Genomic DNA, 17,605 nt, shown 5'->3' on the forward strand with positions numbered 1-17,605 from the left:
CAAAGTTGGAGCCCAATACCAGTGTCCTAGAATTAGAGCACACAGTTCAGGAGTTGGGAGCTGGGCACTGGCCCCCTAAAATCTTCCAGAAATGAAGCCAGTCAGCTGAGTCCACCTTACCACGATCAAACCCTCAAGGTCATCAAACAGGATAGACAAACAAACAAAATCCAAAGGTCAGCAACTTCAAACATTGAAGAAACATGAGCCCACAAAGATGAGAAAGAACCAGTGCAAGAACTCTTGACAACTCAAAAAGCCAGAGTGCCTTCTTTCCTGTAAATGACCATACCACCTCTTCAGCAAGCATTCTGAACTGGGCTGAGATGGCTGAAATGATGGAAGTAGAATTCAGGATATGGATAGAAAGGAAGATCACTGAGATAAAGGAGTACACTGAAACTCCATCCAAGGAAACTAAGAATCACAATAAAACAATACAGGAGCCGAGAGACAAAATAGCCAGAATAGAAAAGAACGTAATCAACCTGATAAAGCTGAAAAGTATACTACAAAGATTTCATAATGCAACCGTAAGTATTAATAGCATAGTAGACGAAGTTGAGGAAAGAACCTCAGATCTTGAAGACTGTCTTTCTGAAATAGGACAGTCAGAAAAGAACAGAGAAAAAAGAATGAAAAGGAATGAAGAAAACCTCTTTGAAAGATGGGATTATGTAAAGAGACCAAATCTAGCTTGGAAAACATATTTCAGGATATCATCCATGAAAACTTATCCAACCTAGCTAGAGAGGTCAACATTCAAATTCGGGAAATGCAGAGAAACCCAGTAAGATACTCCATTGAGAGGATCATCCTCAAGACACATAATCATGAAATTCTTCAAGGTGGAAATGAAAGAAAAAATGTTAAAGGAAGCTAGGAAGGCCAGGTCACCTATAAAGGAATGTCCATCAAATAAACAGCAGACCTCTTAGTAGAAACCCTACAAGCCAGGAAGAGATTAGGGGCCAATATTCAACATTCTGAAAGAAATTCCAACCCAAAATTTCATAATTCCAGGGAAACTAAGCTTCATAAACAAAGGAGATACAAGATCCTTTTCAGGCAAGCAAATGCTGAAGAAATTTGTTACCATGAGAAAAGACCTGTCTAACAATAGCTCCTGAAAAGAGTACTAAATATGGAAAGCAAAGACCATCACCAACCATTACAAAAACAAACTAAAGTACACAGACCTGTGACACTATAAAGCAAGCACACAAAGAAGCCTGCCTATTAACCAGCTAACACCATGACAGCAGGATCAAATTCACACATATCAATACTAACCTTAAATGTAAATGGTCTGAATGCCGCAATTAAAAGGCACAAAGTGACAAGGTGGATAAAGAACCAAGACTCATTGGTATGCTGTCTTCAAAATACCCATCTCACATGCAATGACACACATAGGCTCAAAATAAAAGAATGGAGAAAAATCTACCACACAAATGGAAAATAGAAAAAAACAGGGCTTACAGTCTTAATTTCAGACAAAACAGACTTTACACCAACACAGATAAAAAAGATAAAGGAGGGCATTACATAATGGTAAAGGGTTCAATTCAACAAGAAAACCTAATTACCTAACTATCCTAAATATATAAGCACTCAAACAGCAGCAGAGTAATAAAGCAAGTTCTTAGAGACCTTCAAAGAGACTTAGACTCTTAATAATAGTAGGAGACTTCAATACCCCACTGACAATATTACAGAGATCACTGAGACAGGAAATTAACAAACATATTCATGATTTGAATTCATCATTAGATAAAATGGACCTCATAGTCTCTACAGAACTCTTCACCCCAAAGCAACAAAATGCACATTTATCTAATCAGCATATGGCATATACTCTAAAATCAATTATATAATTGAATACAAAACACTGTTCAGTAAATGCAAAAGAAATAAAATAACCATTCTCTCAGAGTATAGCACAGCCAAATTAGAAACCAAGGTAGGAAATTTGCTCAAAATCACACAATTACATGGAAATTGAATAACCTGCTCTTGAATGACTTTCAGATAAATTAAATTAAGGCAGAAATCAAGAAGTTCTTTGAAATGAATGTGAACAAAGACGCAACGTACCAGACAGAAATCTCTGGGACACACAAGTAGGGCAGTGTTAAGAGGTAAATTTGTATCACTAAATGTCTACATCAAAAAATTAGAAAGACCTCAATTTAACAACTTAACATCACAAAAAAGAACTAGAGAACCAAGAACTGAACGAAAAGTGAGACAAGAACAATCATTCCTGCCTGTTGGTAAACCAAAATGAGTCCAAGAGTTGTTTTAAAAAAATTAATAAAATAGATAGACCGCTACCTATATTAATAAAGAAGATAAGAGAGAAGACCTAAGTAAACATAACTAGAAATGACAAAGGGAACATCACCACCAACCCCACAGAAATACAAATAACTATCACAGAATATGAAGATCTCTATGCACATAAACTAGAAAATCTAGAAGCTATGGATAAATTCCTGGACACAAAAACCCTCCCAAAACTGAGCCAGGAAGAAACTGAATCCCTAAATAGACCAAAAATGAGCTCTGAAATTGAATCAGTAATAAATAGCCTACCAACCCAAATAAAGCCCAGGACCACACAGATTTAGAGCCAAATTCTACCAGATGTTATAAAGATGAGCTGGTACCATTCTTACTAAAACTACTACAATAAATGAAAAGGAGAGACTCCTCTGTAACTCATTCTATGAGGCCAGAATTATTCTGATACCAAAACCTGGCAGAGACATAACAAAAAAAGACAATGTCAGGCCAATATCAATGATGAACATAGATGCAAAATTCTTCAACAAAATACTAGCAAACTGAACTGAGCAGTGCCACATCAAAAAGCTAATCCACAATGACCTAGTAGGCTTAATTCCTGGGATGTAAAGTTGGGTCAACATATGCAAATCAATAAATGTGATTCATCACATAAACAGAACTAAAAACAAAAACAACAGGATCATCTTGACAGATACAGAAGAGGCTTTCAATCAAATTCAACATCCCTTCATGTTAAAACCCCTCAATGAACTAGGCATTGAAGGAACACACCTCAAAATAATACATGAAGTGTGGCAGTTCCTCAACACCTAAAATCAGAAATACATTCAACCCAGCAAGCCCATTACTGGGTGTATACCCAAAGGAATGTAAATTGTTCTTTTATAAAGACACATACACATGTATGTTCAATGCAGCACTATTCAATATAGCTAAGACATGGAGTCAACCTAAATGCCCATCAATGGTAGACTGGATAAAGAAAATGTGGTATATGTACACCATGGAATACTATGCAGTCAAAAACAAGAATGAGATCATGTCTTTTGCAGCAAAATGGATGGAACTGGAGGTCATTATCTTTAGCAAACTAAGTGAGGAATAGAAAACTAAATATCCCATCTTTTAGCTCCCACTTATAAGTGGGAGAACACTAGAACACACAAAAAGACAGACACTGGGGCTTACCAGAGGGGTGAGGGGATCGGGAAAAATAATCAGTACTAGGGTTAATACCTGGGTAACAAAACAATCTGTACAATAAACTGTGTGACACAAGATTACCTATATAACAAACCTCCCATGTATCCCTGAACTTAAAAAGTTAAAAAAGAAAACCCACAAGATTCCAATTCACCTAATGAAATTAATAACTTTAACATGTCTTATAAAGCTAATATGAAAAAGAAAAGTCTAGATTAATCTCACTTACAAATAGTTGTAAAAATTCTATGAATTAATAAATATGTATATAATAACAGTATTTTTAAAGAATATTGTATGAGATGTTATTAACTGGCTCAATATTAGCATACCTATTAATATAATCTACTATAATAATAAAGGAGAAAAAGGATCATATCAGTAGATGCTAAAAGGGTCTTTGATTAAATTTAGGAGCACTCGTAATGAAAACTCTAAGCAAAAGATCAAAATATTAAAGACATGTTATTAAAACTCAACAACAAAAATAATCCTAAATGACACACTTTTAATTGATTAGTTAAAATCTCTATAGAAATATTGTCTACTGCCCTGTTATTAAACATGATCTTTGAGCTTCTTGTGACTAAAAGAAAAAATTGTGTAAGTTAAGGGGAAAAGGTAAAATTGTTCTTTTGTTGATTACATTATTACATACTCAAAAAATCCAAAATTCTAATTAAAAAACCTATTTAAATCAATAATAAGGTTGTGGACTATATAATATACAATAATCAAGTATATTCTTTTGTGCTCACAATATAAATTTCAAATTTCAAGTGGCTAAAAAAAAAAAAAAAACCCAAAAAAGTCATTTAAAATAAGGCCCAAAACTATAAAATACTTATGAATTGGTTTAATATACAAGACCTTTATGAAAAAGACTGAGATCTTATTGAGGAATATAAAAGAAGTCCTGAAACACAGTATCAAAAAGAACCCACTTTGACAAAATTTCACAAAAACTTATTGTTTTCCTCTGTGAATATCCAGCGGACACTGCAGCATTTAATGAAATTTAATCAGTGATGGTAGAAGTCAGGTCAGTGGTCATCCTTAGGGTGTGGAACAAGGGAGGCTGGTCTGTTTAAAGTCAACAGTCAACACAAGATTTGGGGAAAAAAATCATAAAAAGGATAAAGGAAAACACACTGACTTCCCTGATGTGTAAAGGGACTTATAAATTTAAAAAGACAATTGTGTTGGTAAAACAGGCAAAGTATATGATATGAGCAGTTAACTCACAGACATGAAAATATGTTTAAATTTACTAGGCCCTTGCTTTACATCAAAGTGAGCAAAAGTTATAAGAATCACTTTATACCTATTAAAATGAAAAAATTAAGAGCTGTTAGAACTGCTATCCAATGAGTGCAAACATAGCACTCTCATACACTGCTAGTGACAATATAAAGTTTCCTAGCCTTTCTGAAAAGCAATTCAACAGCTTCTTTTAAAATTACAACTATCTGAATGGACCTTGCAGTCCATCATTAGAAATCTCTTCCTTAAGGAGGAAAAGCAGAGAGATATGTGTATATATATATATATATATATATCTCCCCACACACACACATACATCTCTATATATAAAGAAATATTTATTATATCATTGTCTTGGGGCAGAAATCTGAAAGCAAAGTAAATGCCCTTCACAGAATCCCAACTGGTCCCCAGAGAGGAAGGGGCAGAGCAACGGGGGGCTTGAAAAAATTTCTATGAGGTTCACAGAGTGAAATAACCAAGAAGTAGGACAGTGTGCCTGATGATGATCCCCTTTCTGAAATAACAAAATAGGAATATGGGGGAAAACACAGAAGATTATTGAGTCATTTAAATGTAAGTATGGGCAGGGGGTGGGGGGATACAGAGAAGGCTGAAGAGAAAAGAATGGTAGAGGCAGGAACTGTGCAGAATGGGAATGGAATCAAGAGTGCACTTGGAAAAAGCAAGTCAGATATGGTCTGGCACATTTATACATGTATAGAAAATTATATGCACAGGTCGAGGTATAAATAAATTAAGTAAAAAGTTCAAATCAGAAAACTATTTAAGTGGAAAAGAGCTGTTACTAGTGCAAGGTATGAGAAGAAGCCCCTAGAGGCCAGGTGTGGTGGCTCACACCTGTAATCCAAGCACTTTGGGAGCCCGAGGCAGGCAGATCACAAGGTCAGGAGTTCAAGATCAGCCTGGCTAACATTGTGAAACCCCATCTCTACTAAAAATACAAAAATTAGCTGGGCATGGTGGTGTACATCTGTAATCCCAGCTACTCAGGAAGCTGATGCAAGGCAGGAGAATCGCTTGATCCTGGGAGGGGGAAGCCACAGTGAGCCAAGATCTTGCCACTGCACTACAGCCTGGGTAACAGAGGGACACTCTATTTACAAAAAAAAAAAAGAGAGAGAGAGAGACAGAAGCCCCTAGAATCACAATCCCTGAACACTCATCTAAATGGGAGCATGCCCTTCTCAGCACACCCGCCCTTACATTGTTCTACTTTTCATCTCGTTGTGCGACACAGATATATTCCATATTTATTTTGTGCACTTGACTATAAGCTACCTGAAGACAAGGGACTTCTCTCTGTTTTGCTGCTTATTGTATCTCAAACCTCTAGACTGCCTGGCAACGAGAAGCTCCTCTATGATACTTGTTGGAAGAAATGAGAAGGATCACACAGGAAAAGGTCAGCACTTCCACTAGAAAGATAACAAAAGAAGTAAGGTCTGGAGTAGAAGTGTGAATTTCCATCTGATGGACATTTTTCACTCAAGGTAAATAAGGCTAATAATAAGGCTTTCAAGAGAACTGTGAATGTGAGGGTGTTTCAAAGGATAACATGCCAAATCATATACAGAACTTAATTTTAAAAATTAGTATTTAAAACTTCTCCAGATACAGTAAACTGTAACAACCCCATCCTGGTCTGAATAATACATGTAAGATTTGTATGATTCCTTTCCTTCCAAAACTAAGTAATTCCAAGGAATTTCAACAGTGCCTAGACTTTCTATTACTTGTCCCCCACTCCCTTGAGCAAAAAATGCAGTGCAATAGAAAGATTTAACTGTAAAGTGATCTTTTCCAAAAGAATGCCCCATTTCCTTAATTTGATTCTTCTTTGTCTAAAGCCAAGTTCCCAAAAGGTCAGAGCAGACTTACATTGCAGCCCTTGTCCGTTAGGTAACTGATTCCTTCTTCTGGGCCGATTGCCAGTTCCACTGAAATAATCCAGCTTGACTTTTGAAGGTGAAACAAGTGAGAACAGAGGTGGCAGAAGGAAAAAAGAAATACTTTAGATAAAGAGCTGTGGATATGTTAAAGGACCAAAGTGGGGGCTGGTTTGGTTTGTTATTAATCTATCTAACCAAATAAGATAAAATATTTATAACTTCATCGACCAAGATCTGTTGATCCTACACAAAGATGCACTGTGCTTATTCCAGCATGCCTGATGCCAAGGGTTTCTTTGGGATGTTCTCTTGGCAAACTAGCCCCAAGAGAACAATTAATCGACAAATCACAGGGATTTAAAAAAACACAAAAAACCTAATTATGAAAATAGGCATGCTGTTTTTTAAAAAGTGATTTTGCTCTCACATTATTTTCTTTTTGTATTTTTCACATGGTAAAATGACAAAGTATCATTTTATTTAAAAAAAAAAAAAAAGGACCAGTTAGCATTCTTTGCATCAGAAATTTAGATACACAGTAAGAGATAAGGAAAAGTAAAAGAAACCAAACCAGTCCACTTTTTCCCACATTCCCATACTTACACCAAGAGCACACTTGAAGCATTCCTTATCAAATCTGTACACTGGAGACAGGATCTCAAAGAATTTCAGAATACTCTCTTCTCTATTAAGGTTGGCGAATTGTCTAAATGTTTGTTGAATCAGTTTTCTCAGTGTTTTGGCCTGCATGACAAAATTACCAAAAATCTTGTAAAAATCAGCAATGAATAAAGACCACAACAATAGTAAGATTTCTCTCCTACCAACTACTTACTAACACCTACATTCATATTACCACCAAAATGGATACTTGTCAAATAACTATAAATGTATTTATCAGAGCTTTATTTAATTGTGGTAAAATGCACATAACATAAAATTTACCATTTTAACCATTTTTAACTATAAAGTTCGTGTATAGAATTTTATTTCTTAAACAGAAATTTGTACCATATGTGTACATGACGCAGAAAAGACCAGGGCAGAAATATAAAGGTACTTGTACATTCCACTGTTAGGAGGAAAAAATCAGTGTATCTTTCTGAAGGACAACACAAACTGAAAACCTTAAAAAGCCACAATGCTTGATCCAGAAAGTAAAATTACAGGACATTATTCTTTAGAAATTATTAGAGATACATGCAAAGATTCAGGAACAGAAAGATTCACTGTGGAACTGTCTACGGTAATATAGAGACTGGTTACGTAAATTATGTTGTATCTATCTTCCCAACTAATATTCTATGTAGCCCTAAGAACTGTTTTGGGTAACTAATTTACTGGCATTAAAACCCATATTACACTGTTACATTAAAAAAAAAAACCAAACAGTCAGTGTACAGTACAGATGCCTTTAAAAGGCAAGAGCACAAGTGTTGGTCCTGGTGAGCACACAGCAATGTACTCATGAAGGATATAAAGCAACCATGCTTTTTTCATGAAGTAAGATGATAGGTTGTCTTTTGGTCCTTTTTTATTTGAGTTTTTTATTTATACACATGAAAATCTGCATAGTGGAGAGAAATGATTTCCAAGCAGCAAACCCTCTATCCTTGGTGTGTGAAGCAGCCTGAGGAGGTCATGGATAAAGGGTACATGATGAGGTCTAAGAAAGAGAAGCAAAAGAATGTAGGCCATGGTAACAACTTGGCTTTGACCCTAATGAGATGTTAAGTCCTCAGGAGTGACATTATCTGACTCAGGAATTTTATTTATTTATTTATTTATTTTGGAGACAGAGTCTCTGTTGCCCAGACTGGAGTACAGCGGCGCCATCTCAGCTCACCGCAACCTCCACCTACCAGGCTCAAGAGATTCTCCTGCCTCAGCCTCCCTGAGTAGCTGGGATTACAGGTGTGCACCACCACATCCAGCTAATTTTTGTATTTTTAGTAGAGACAAGATTTAATCAAGTTGGCCAGGGCTGGTCTTGAACTCCTGACCTCGTGATCCCCCTGCCTTGGCCTCCCAAAGTGCTGGGATTACAGGCGGGAGCCACCACGCCCGGCCTGACTTAGGTTTTAACAGCATACTCTGGCCACTGTGTTGTGAACAGTATGAAAGGAGCAGGAGAGACCAAGTCGGGGGCTACCCAAATAATCCAGGCAGGAGGAGACAGTTGGCACAAGTACAGGAGCAGAAAGGGGGTGAGAAGCAGTCAGATCCTAGCTTTCTTTCTTTTTTTTTTTTTTCTTCCAGAGTGGACTCTAATGGATTTATTTTAAACACAGAACAGGATATGCTGATAGTTAAGAGTTGCCATTGAACTGAAATGGCAAAAACTGTGAGAGGAGCAGGTTGGTGGGTAAAGGTCAAAGAGAATGCTAGAATATCAGAAATCCAAGTGGAGCTGTCAAGCAGGCCAGTAAGGGCCCGGTGGAGTTCAAGGGGAGGTCCTGGCTGGCCCAGCAGACAGGGAAGATGGATTAGGTGACCTGCTAATCTCAAGAGGGTCAGGCAGATGGGGAGCAGCCATGGGCCCAGGTTGAGGTGTGGCTGCTAAGTCAGGTGCACAGTGAACTAGGAGGGCATGGCATACTTTGGTGGGGTCATGGAGGCAAGAGCCTATCTGTAGTGGCTTGAAGGTCCTAGTGGGATCCAAGAATTACTGGATTTGGGATACTACAGAAAGTGAGCTGGAAAGACAGGAGCTGGGTCTCATAGAAGGATACTCACAATTAGGGAGGTGTTGCGATTACTGAAAATGAGTAAGACAAGAGTGAGAGGTTGAGATAAGGCAGAGGACAAGATTCCCGAAGATAGGAGTTCAATGAGCCAAGAGAGTGGGACATGGGAGGATTACCTAAGGCATGTGACTTCTATTTTAAAAAGCTCGCTCTGCTTTTGTTCACAGAGGGTTGTGGGAGTGTGTAGGAGTGAAAGTAGTCAGGTCACCATAACAGACCAAGCAAGAATACTAGTGACCTGGATCCCAAGGTGGTGGTGAAGGAGAGAAATGGGTACTTTTGGGACATTTGGATGATCATACGCAAGACAACTGGAAAGTGGAAGAATTCCAGGAAAACTAGAGTTTTAGATGGAACAAAAAGGCAAACCTAAGAGGCAGGCTTGGTGAAAAAAAAGAAAGTCATGTAAATCCTGTACATGTGTTTGATCTTGAAGTCTTCCAACATGAACCATCAGTGAGATATTTGGATATAAGTTTGGAGCTCAGGAAAGGGGAACACTGTTGGTAGAACTTTCATAGCTATCAGCTAAAGTATTTAAATACATGGGACTGAATGGCACCTGCAAATAAAATGAAGACAGAAGAGAACACCAAAGCCAGGCAAGCTGGCCAATAGTTCGTTTTAACCAGGGATGAAGTTTTGACAGGTGAGCACGACAGAGTGGAATAGGAGAGTTACAGCTATTTTGAAAAGGATTAATTACAACATCACAGAACTTAAACTGAAGAGCAATAAAATGGGTTAGAGGTTAGCAAGGCTTGACTACAAAATGTATCATACAGATGGTGAGTTGGTCAGCCTGAAATGCTCTATAAACAGAAGTCTGAGAAGATTTTGCTTTGACTCCAGGCTTTCCAAACATTGTCTGCTTATGATTACCTATGTAGGTCAGACTCTCCAACAGAGCATGCAGATTGGACACGGAGATTTGAGTACTGCCTGTAGCCACCTACAAGATGTTTTTCTCCTTATAAATTAACAATATAGTATCCTGGGACTTTGTGACAATAAAGCAGTCTCTAAGAAGCAGGCCCACTACACTCTGGACCCAGAACAAATCTATTAAGGAAATTCTATTCTGTGCTTGGCACTTGGAATGCACTGCAGAATCAGAACAGATATCTATCCTCAATAAAGTCAGAGTATAGCTGGAAAAAGAGCATTCTGATCTTCATTCATGGCTATAGGAGGAAAAGTATAGTTCTGTGCATATAGTGCTGATTAAAACACACAAACACACCAAAAACATGATGCCAGAAAAGACATCTGTAGACCCTTCTGTGGAAATAAACTCTATGTCTTTACAATAACCCCTGCAAGGAAGATATTATTTTTCATATATTAGTGAGCAAACACAGACTCAGAAACATTAGGTAACAACAGGGGGGTAGAATAATGGGATTCTAATCCAGACTGCTTGATTTCTTTTTACTAGCTATGTGACCAATTCAAACACCTCCTTTTCTAAGATGCTCTGCCTGATAGAAGAAACTACCACATCCCTATGGGTCTCATATTGCTTTGAATGTATTTTTAGACATGGCACTTATGTAAGATTCATGTTGGTGAGAAGGGAGCATGAGTTGCCTTGTTACTCCAAAGTAAAGAGTGTGGCCCGCAGCTGAAACTCAATTATGTGATTTACAATGAATAATTGTATGTCTCTGCCATAACAACTTGGATTGTGGCAAACTCTCAAACAGATAATATTAATCAATAAAATCTAGTTGTATCCTGTAATAAATGAGATTTTACTTTCTAGTAAGTGGGAAGATAGTTCAGACTTCTTTAGTTTCAACCTCCTATCATAGAACATGCTACCTCAATGTATAAATGCTCTGAGTGTAAGCAATGTCTCCCATCTACAAGTATTAATAGGAAATAAGTCCAATGAAAGTCCTGGAAGATCACAAACCTCTTTAAGTGTATGATACGATAAACTGGAATATCGTAGCAGTTGCAAGGAATAGTTGTCAACTGAGCACAGGGACCAAAACATAATGGCAAAACATTTCTATAACATTAACCAAACGTTGGTATGCTCATTCATGACTCTGAGAGGAATATTTCAACTCAGGTAAATACTGAGATGCAGATATTAAAAACTATGTAAAATAGGTCCAGAAAAAAAAAAGTCCATTCTCTGCTTTGTACCTAATTCTCAACCAGCTGCTGGTTTATACATAAACTACCGGCAATAATATTATATACTGACATTTGCTCGTTTGTTCAATGCTTTCAAAAATTAACCTGAAATACTCTATGAAGTAACAGAGATAGAAGCTGAGGAGCTAGAATCTGCTCTTGAGCTTCAAATGCATATATATATGTGCATGCACTTGTTAGGTATATATGCACTTGCCTACCTAACAGTTACACTGCAGTTTCTCACAGACATCTAAAACCTGCCACTAAGAGCGCTGAGGTTCCAGCCGTGGTACTTTATTGGCCCTACCCAAATGGACCCTGAAATACACTACATCTGACTTAGTTGCAGTGCTATCACTCTGAACTTACTCCTTCCCATACCCCTTTTCCCCTTGACCTTCATAGTCTCAAGGCACTTCAAGTTCACAATTTACACAGCTGAATGCATCACTGTCAGTCCCGCCCAATTCAGCTTCTGCTTCAATATTCTGTTTCTTGACTCGTAGCACTAGAGAGCACTTAAGTATACAAAGCAGAAATCTGAGGCCAGGCCCTGTACTTTCTTCTTCCTCCTCCAACATTAGACCAGTAGCTAAGTCCCATTAGACTTTACACTCATAACATCCTTCAAATGTATCCCAACAACTCTCTACCCTCTGTCTCCTTTAAATTTAAACCTTCCTTATTTCTCTTGGCAACAGTGTCTCCTGATGACTAAGAAACTTAAAAGAAGTTGTGTGCTGTTTTTCTACAACAGGGATTGAAGCCATCAACCCTTTGCTAAGTAAAGTGAGTCAATCTGGTTTGATCCTGATTTTCTCATCCAAAACTCTTAGACATGGAATGCGTATGGTGGTACAGAACTCAACTGCTCTCCCCAACAATTTAACCTGCTGGAAAACTTCTGAGTAACTGGGGCAAATGTGTTTGAAAGTAATAACTATGCAATGTTAAGAGACAGACAGCTTGGACTCTAATTTTACTGTATTTGTCTCATTCAGCTGAATGTGGGAAAACATGCTGCTTTTCTGCAGGTGGTGTTACCTTGCTCATCCTACCCATTAACAAGCTGAGAACCAAGAAGTAAGAGCAACAAAGAGCAGCTACAAACCAGTAAGCTCAAGCAGCTGGAGTAAAGGAAAACGACATCATTAAGTTTCCTATGGACACAGAAACAACTCTCCACCAACTAAAATGGGGTGCTCTGGCAGGAATATACCCAATGTTCTTATAGTCTGTACTTAAATGTGACTGCTAAAGAGGACTGTGAGTTCCAAACCTATGAAGTTCAGTGCTGGACAGAAACTAGAAAATCTCTGCTATCTAAAAGAAGCTCCAAAATTAGTTCATATGACAAGGATATCTTAGAAAGCATGAGTCCTTTCTTAATTACTCAGTGAGGAAAAAATTCCACAAAATCTAACTGCGTAGTCTCTGGATATTAATCAATACACTTGCAGAACTTGTGTAAGTAAATGAGTTCTGCATTGCATTTCAAATTTGAACACCTGCTTGTGTTAGCCTGGATTTAGGAAACAAGGCATCTATCTATGCACACTATTTTATTTTAAACCAATTCATGTACAGTGAGAAATTTACTAAGAATGTGATACTTCTTCAAAATGAACTGGTATTACTAGGTTGAACCATGAGAAACTCCTGCTATTCATACATGTTCAACTGCAAAAATAATTTCCTGTTAGTCAACCTAATGATTATGAGATGCTGCTAGCAACAATACATTCTTAGGGCTTCCCAGATGAAAAGGTTATAAGACAATGCTAAAGAAAATCTGCAATAATAGAGTAATACGAGAATAATTTTTAAGGAATGTTATCGACCCACACACCAAATGCTAAATACAGATTTATTACAGTGCATGAAGAGAGTTTCTTCTTGCTCCTATCTACAGGGCCCACATCAGATGATAAGCCCTGTAAGCAGGAGCCAGGTTTCACTCACTCCCATCATCCCCAACTTAGGTTCTGGCACAGAGCAGATACCAGGAATTCACTGCTGAATACCATACCAAGCTATGCATTTCTGTTCCTGGCGAAAATATTAAGCTTGAAATAGTCACCTGTCCATCCTAGAAATGAAAATAATGACTGTCTTCTCCAAGAATAAAATCATGTGTTCCTGAAAGTATTTTAGGAAACCACATTATTACTTGAAAATCAGATGCTAAAAAAACTGATAACTATCGATTTCTTAACATTTCTAGATCTGAAATTGGGTTCCTACTGTGAATTATATTGCAATAAATTAAAATTTGCCTATTTTGACTTGCTGCTTGATTTAAGCTTAGAGTAGAGCTGCAATGGCAGAAGCACCCTTGGTACCCACTGGTAGGACGACATTCACTGAACTACAGATGCAACTTCAGTTTCACTCGTTTGCTCAGTAATCTTTCACTGCTCTGGACTTCTCTCTGCATTTACACATCTTTCATGACCTTGATATTTTTTAAGAGTAATCATCAGAATTCTGTAGAATGTTCCTCAATTTGGACTTGACAGTTTTATTGGTATAGTGATTTTTTTAAATGTGTCTTTAAAACTACTAACATCAATGAGATAGAAACTATAATACTTGCAAATTATTCTTAGTAATTGAGGCACATATATCCCGGATTCCATTTTTTGCATCAAACATAGCTAATCCAAGTTTCACTAAAGATAATAAGGTAATATTCAACAATTCAATGTGAATGTTAATTATAAATAATCCTCTACAAATATAAAGAAAAAAAAAGGAGGCAAAACAAAATGACTTTTGGAAAAACAAATGTAGCCTAATTATGAAAAAGCCAATGTTAACTGACCTAGACATTCTACAGAGCTATTTCAGAAGAAACAAGAAACTGGTGCTAATTTCTAGTTAGCTAAAGTTTCACTGGCAATAGCTTTGAAGAAGGGACCTTCTAGACAACACCTAACTTGTACTACAGTTGTTACCCCCATGGGCATATACTAGTAACAAATTCTATAGTAGTTTCATGGCAATCAGTGCAATGTTGAAAGAATTTATGCAGAATGTGAAAAAATCTTGGGCTAAGAATATTAATTCCTAAGCCAAATACACATTTAGTACACAAAATTACAATGATTCCCTTATTAAAAAGTTCATGTGAGAAACCAGTCCTAAGAAACTTATTTATGAACCACTCCATGAATCTGATGATTCATAGCTAACAGTAGCTAAAAACTAATTATATTTACATCAAAATCAGGAACAACTGAATTGCTCAAAAGGCACAACCGTTATTTGGTTTGTAAAAAGTTTTCTGGGCTGAACGTGGTGGCTCACATCTGTAATCCCAGCACTCTGGGAGGCGGAGGGAGGTGAATGGCTTAAGCTCAGGAGTTTGAGACCAGCCTGGGCAACCACATCTCTCCAAAAAAAAAAAACAAAAATTAGCTGGGCATGGTGGTCCTTCCTTGCCTGTAATCCCAGCTACTCAGGTGGCTGAGGCAGGAGAATTACTCGAACCCGAGTGGCCAAGGCTGCAGTGAGCCAAGATCACGTGACTGCACTCCAGTCTGGGCAACAGAGTGAGACCTTCTCTCCAAAAAAAAAAAAAAAAAAAAAGGAAGTCTTTCAAGTTCCCCTAGTCATCCTTCCCTGCCATTCTTACAGAAGCCATTCCATCCAGGCCTTGATTACTGCATATTTCATCTACTTTAATCACCTTCCAACTCTTCTCGGTTCTGGTCTTTTTGCTTTCAATCTGTGCTCCATGTTGCTGTCAGATTTGTATTTTAAAATCAAAAAAGAGATCATGTCTTTCCCTTGCTGCACACTCTGCAATGAATCCCCAATCCCTCTCAACTCCTATCTCAGCATTTAAGCCCACACCAAGTTACAGCCCACAATGATGATATATTGACTGTACTCCACCAAAACCCCCTGGTCCTGTCTGACCGCTGTTCCCGAGACAGCTTAGAAACAGAGAGGGCTCACTGTTTCTACGATGGGAGCCCTCTCTGGCTATCAGAGCTCACTGTTTCTAGAATGTGAGCCTCTCTGGCTATCAGAAATCACCTGATAGCCAGGTACAGCTCAAGATCGCAGAAATAAAAGTACATGGAAGTCAGCAGCAAAGGCCAGGGCAATGGAAGCCTAAAGGATAGCTTGGAAAGATACCCCAAGACACCTGAACAAATCCTGTGCAGGGGAGGGTTATTTTGAAGGGGTGGGGATGGAGGGCAGTAGAGAAGACATACCAAGGGAAAGAAACTTCTCTAGCTTTTCCATTCTACTATCTTCTAAAGATCCTTACTTAATCTTGTCTGCCTCTTGTTCACATTGTCCAGAAAGGGCCTCCCCTGATTTTCGTCGTCAAATTGTTGTTGTTCATTCATTCAAGTAGGATTTACCAAATGTTACTATGTACCAGGTACAATGCCAAACAAAGGGAGTAGAGTAGAGACAGCAACAGATACTGTCTTTGCTCTCAAGAATCTTAAACTATAGTGGAGAAAGGCAGATAATACACAAACAAGTAAAAAACTATATAACTAAAAATTGAGGCCAGGGGAGGTGGATCACAACTATAATCCCCGCACTTTGGAAGGCCAAGGCAGGCAGATCACTTGAGGTCAGGCGTTCGAGACTAGCCTGACCAACATGGTGAAACCCCATCTCTACCAAAAATACAAAAATTAGCCAGGCATGGTGGCAGGCGCCTGTAATCCCAGCTAGTTTGGGAGACTGAGGCAGGAGAATTACTTGAACCTGGGAGGCAGAAGTTGCTGTGAGTCAAGATCACGCCACTGCACTCCAGCCTGGGCGACAGAGCAACATTCTGTCTCAAAAAAAAAAAGCAAGCAGAATTAAAAATTAAGATACTAAACAGGGTCCCAAGATACAAGGAAGTATTTGCCATTTCCACTTTGCATAGCAAAGAGTAGGAGAGGGAACACTCAAGCAGAGGTTTAGAAGGATTAGTCATGAAGGAGACAGGGCCAGTCCTCTACTAAAACTCTTTGGGTATCTGTCTCACTCTGGCACACTCACACCATGGCACCTGTGACCTGTACCTGTGGTTCCCTGTTTTGAGTATGGGGATCCTTTAAAAATCTAGAATGGAATGGACTCCTAAATGACATATCACACTTCCCATAATTGTTTATACACATACAGATTTGAGGAGACCTTGCAATAATTCTGAGGCCACTCAGTGCTTTATAACTGAAAACCACTGACCAATACTACTGATGTTACATAACCATTAATAGAACATTGGGTAGAGTACTCTTCTATCCAATAGCAATGTAAATTCACTAAAACTGTAGCTTACACTTGTTTGAATGTCTCCACTATCCTTCTCCTCACTGCAACACCCAGCAGGTTTATGCACAGCAGCATCCTTTCCACTTAAGGGTCTTCCCATGCCTTCTTGGCTCCCACACTGGCAACATTCCAGGTCAAACTAAATCACCCATTCTCCCAACTCCAAGAGTATGGGCCACGCACACCTAATAGCTCTCTTGAAGGAAAGAACTCTTATTCTCTCTCATTCCCCTTCCACTGTGCCAAACTTCATTTAAAACTCTGTTTGTCAAATCTGACTCTAACCCGCTCATGCCAATTATCTGTGGGCTATTTATAGAACGAGACACTACTGTCTCAATTTGTAGTCCTAGCCTCAACCACACTAAATGGAATGTGCTCTTTTTCCTAATAATTCACTGTAGTATTTCACTAACAGATCAGGAAACTTGAATGAACACTGAAAAAGTCGAGTAGCATCACGAGAAAAAGAGCCTGAAATAAAGAGTATACTTTTCCTGTACTACTCTTAATAGAATGTCTAACTGCATTTGTAAAATGCTTTATATTTTAAAGCCAACACTTTTATATCTGTTTCTCCCACTAGATTATCAAGAACCTATGTGAGGAAGGAAGGGATACTGATACTTTCTGGACTCAGGGAAGCAGTGACTAATCCTTACAGTCCTATTCTGAATGGGTTTGACAGAGAGCAGGACCCAGATATCTGAACACAGAGCC

The 17,605-nt window shown here is 38.2% G+C and overlaps 1 protein-coding gene across 27 annotated transcripts in view; it reads right to left on the reverse strand.

Moving 5' to 3' along the window:
* The window catches only part of PTK2 (protein tyrosine kinase 2), a 352,445-nt gene that overhangs the window by 161,795 nt on the left and 173,045 nt on the right, over window positions 1-17,605 (reverse strand). For all 27 annotated transcript variants that reach the window (XM_064384640.1, XM_064384638.1, XM_064384629.1 and 24 more), the window contains 2 exons: window positions 7,296-7,436; window positions 6,682-6,759 (listed from right to left, as the gene is read on the reverse strand). In XM_064384640.1, coding sequence (XP_064240710.1) covers window positions 6,682-6,759; window positions 7,296-7,436 — 219 coding nt within the window. The remainder of the gene's footprint in view (window positions 1-6,681; window positions 6,760-7,295; window positions 7,437-17,605) is intronic.

This window comes from Aotus nancymaae, unplaced genomic scaffold (genome assembly GCF_030222135.1).
Source record: "Aotus nancymaae isolate 86718 unplaced genomic scaffold, 86718_ANA_hifiasm-v0.15.2.pri h1tg000036l, whole genome shotgun sequence".
In the NCBI taxonomy this organism is placed as follows: Eukaryota; Metazoa; Chordata; class Mammalia; order Primates; family Aotidae; genus Aotus; species Aotus nancymaae.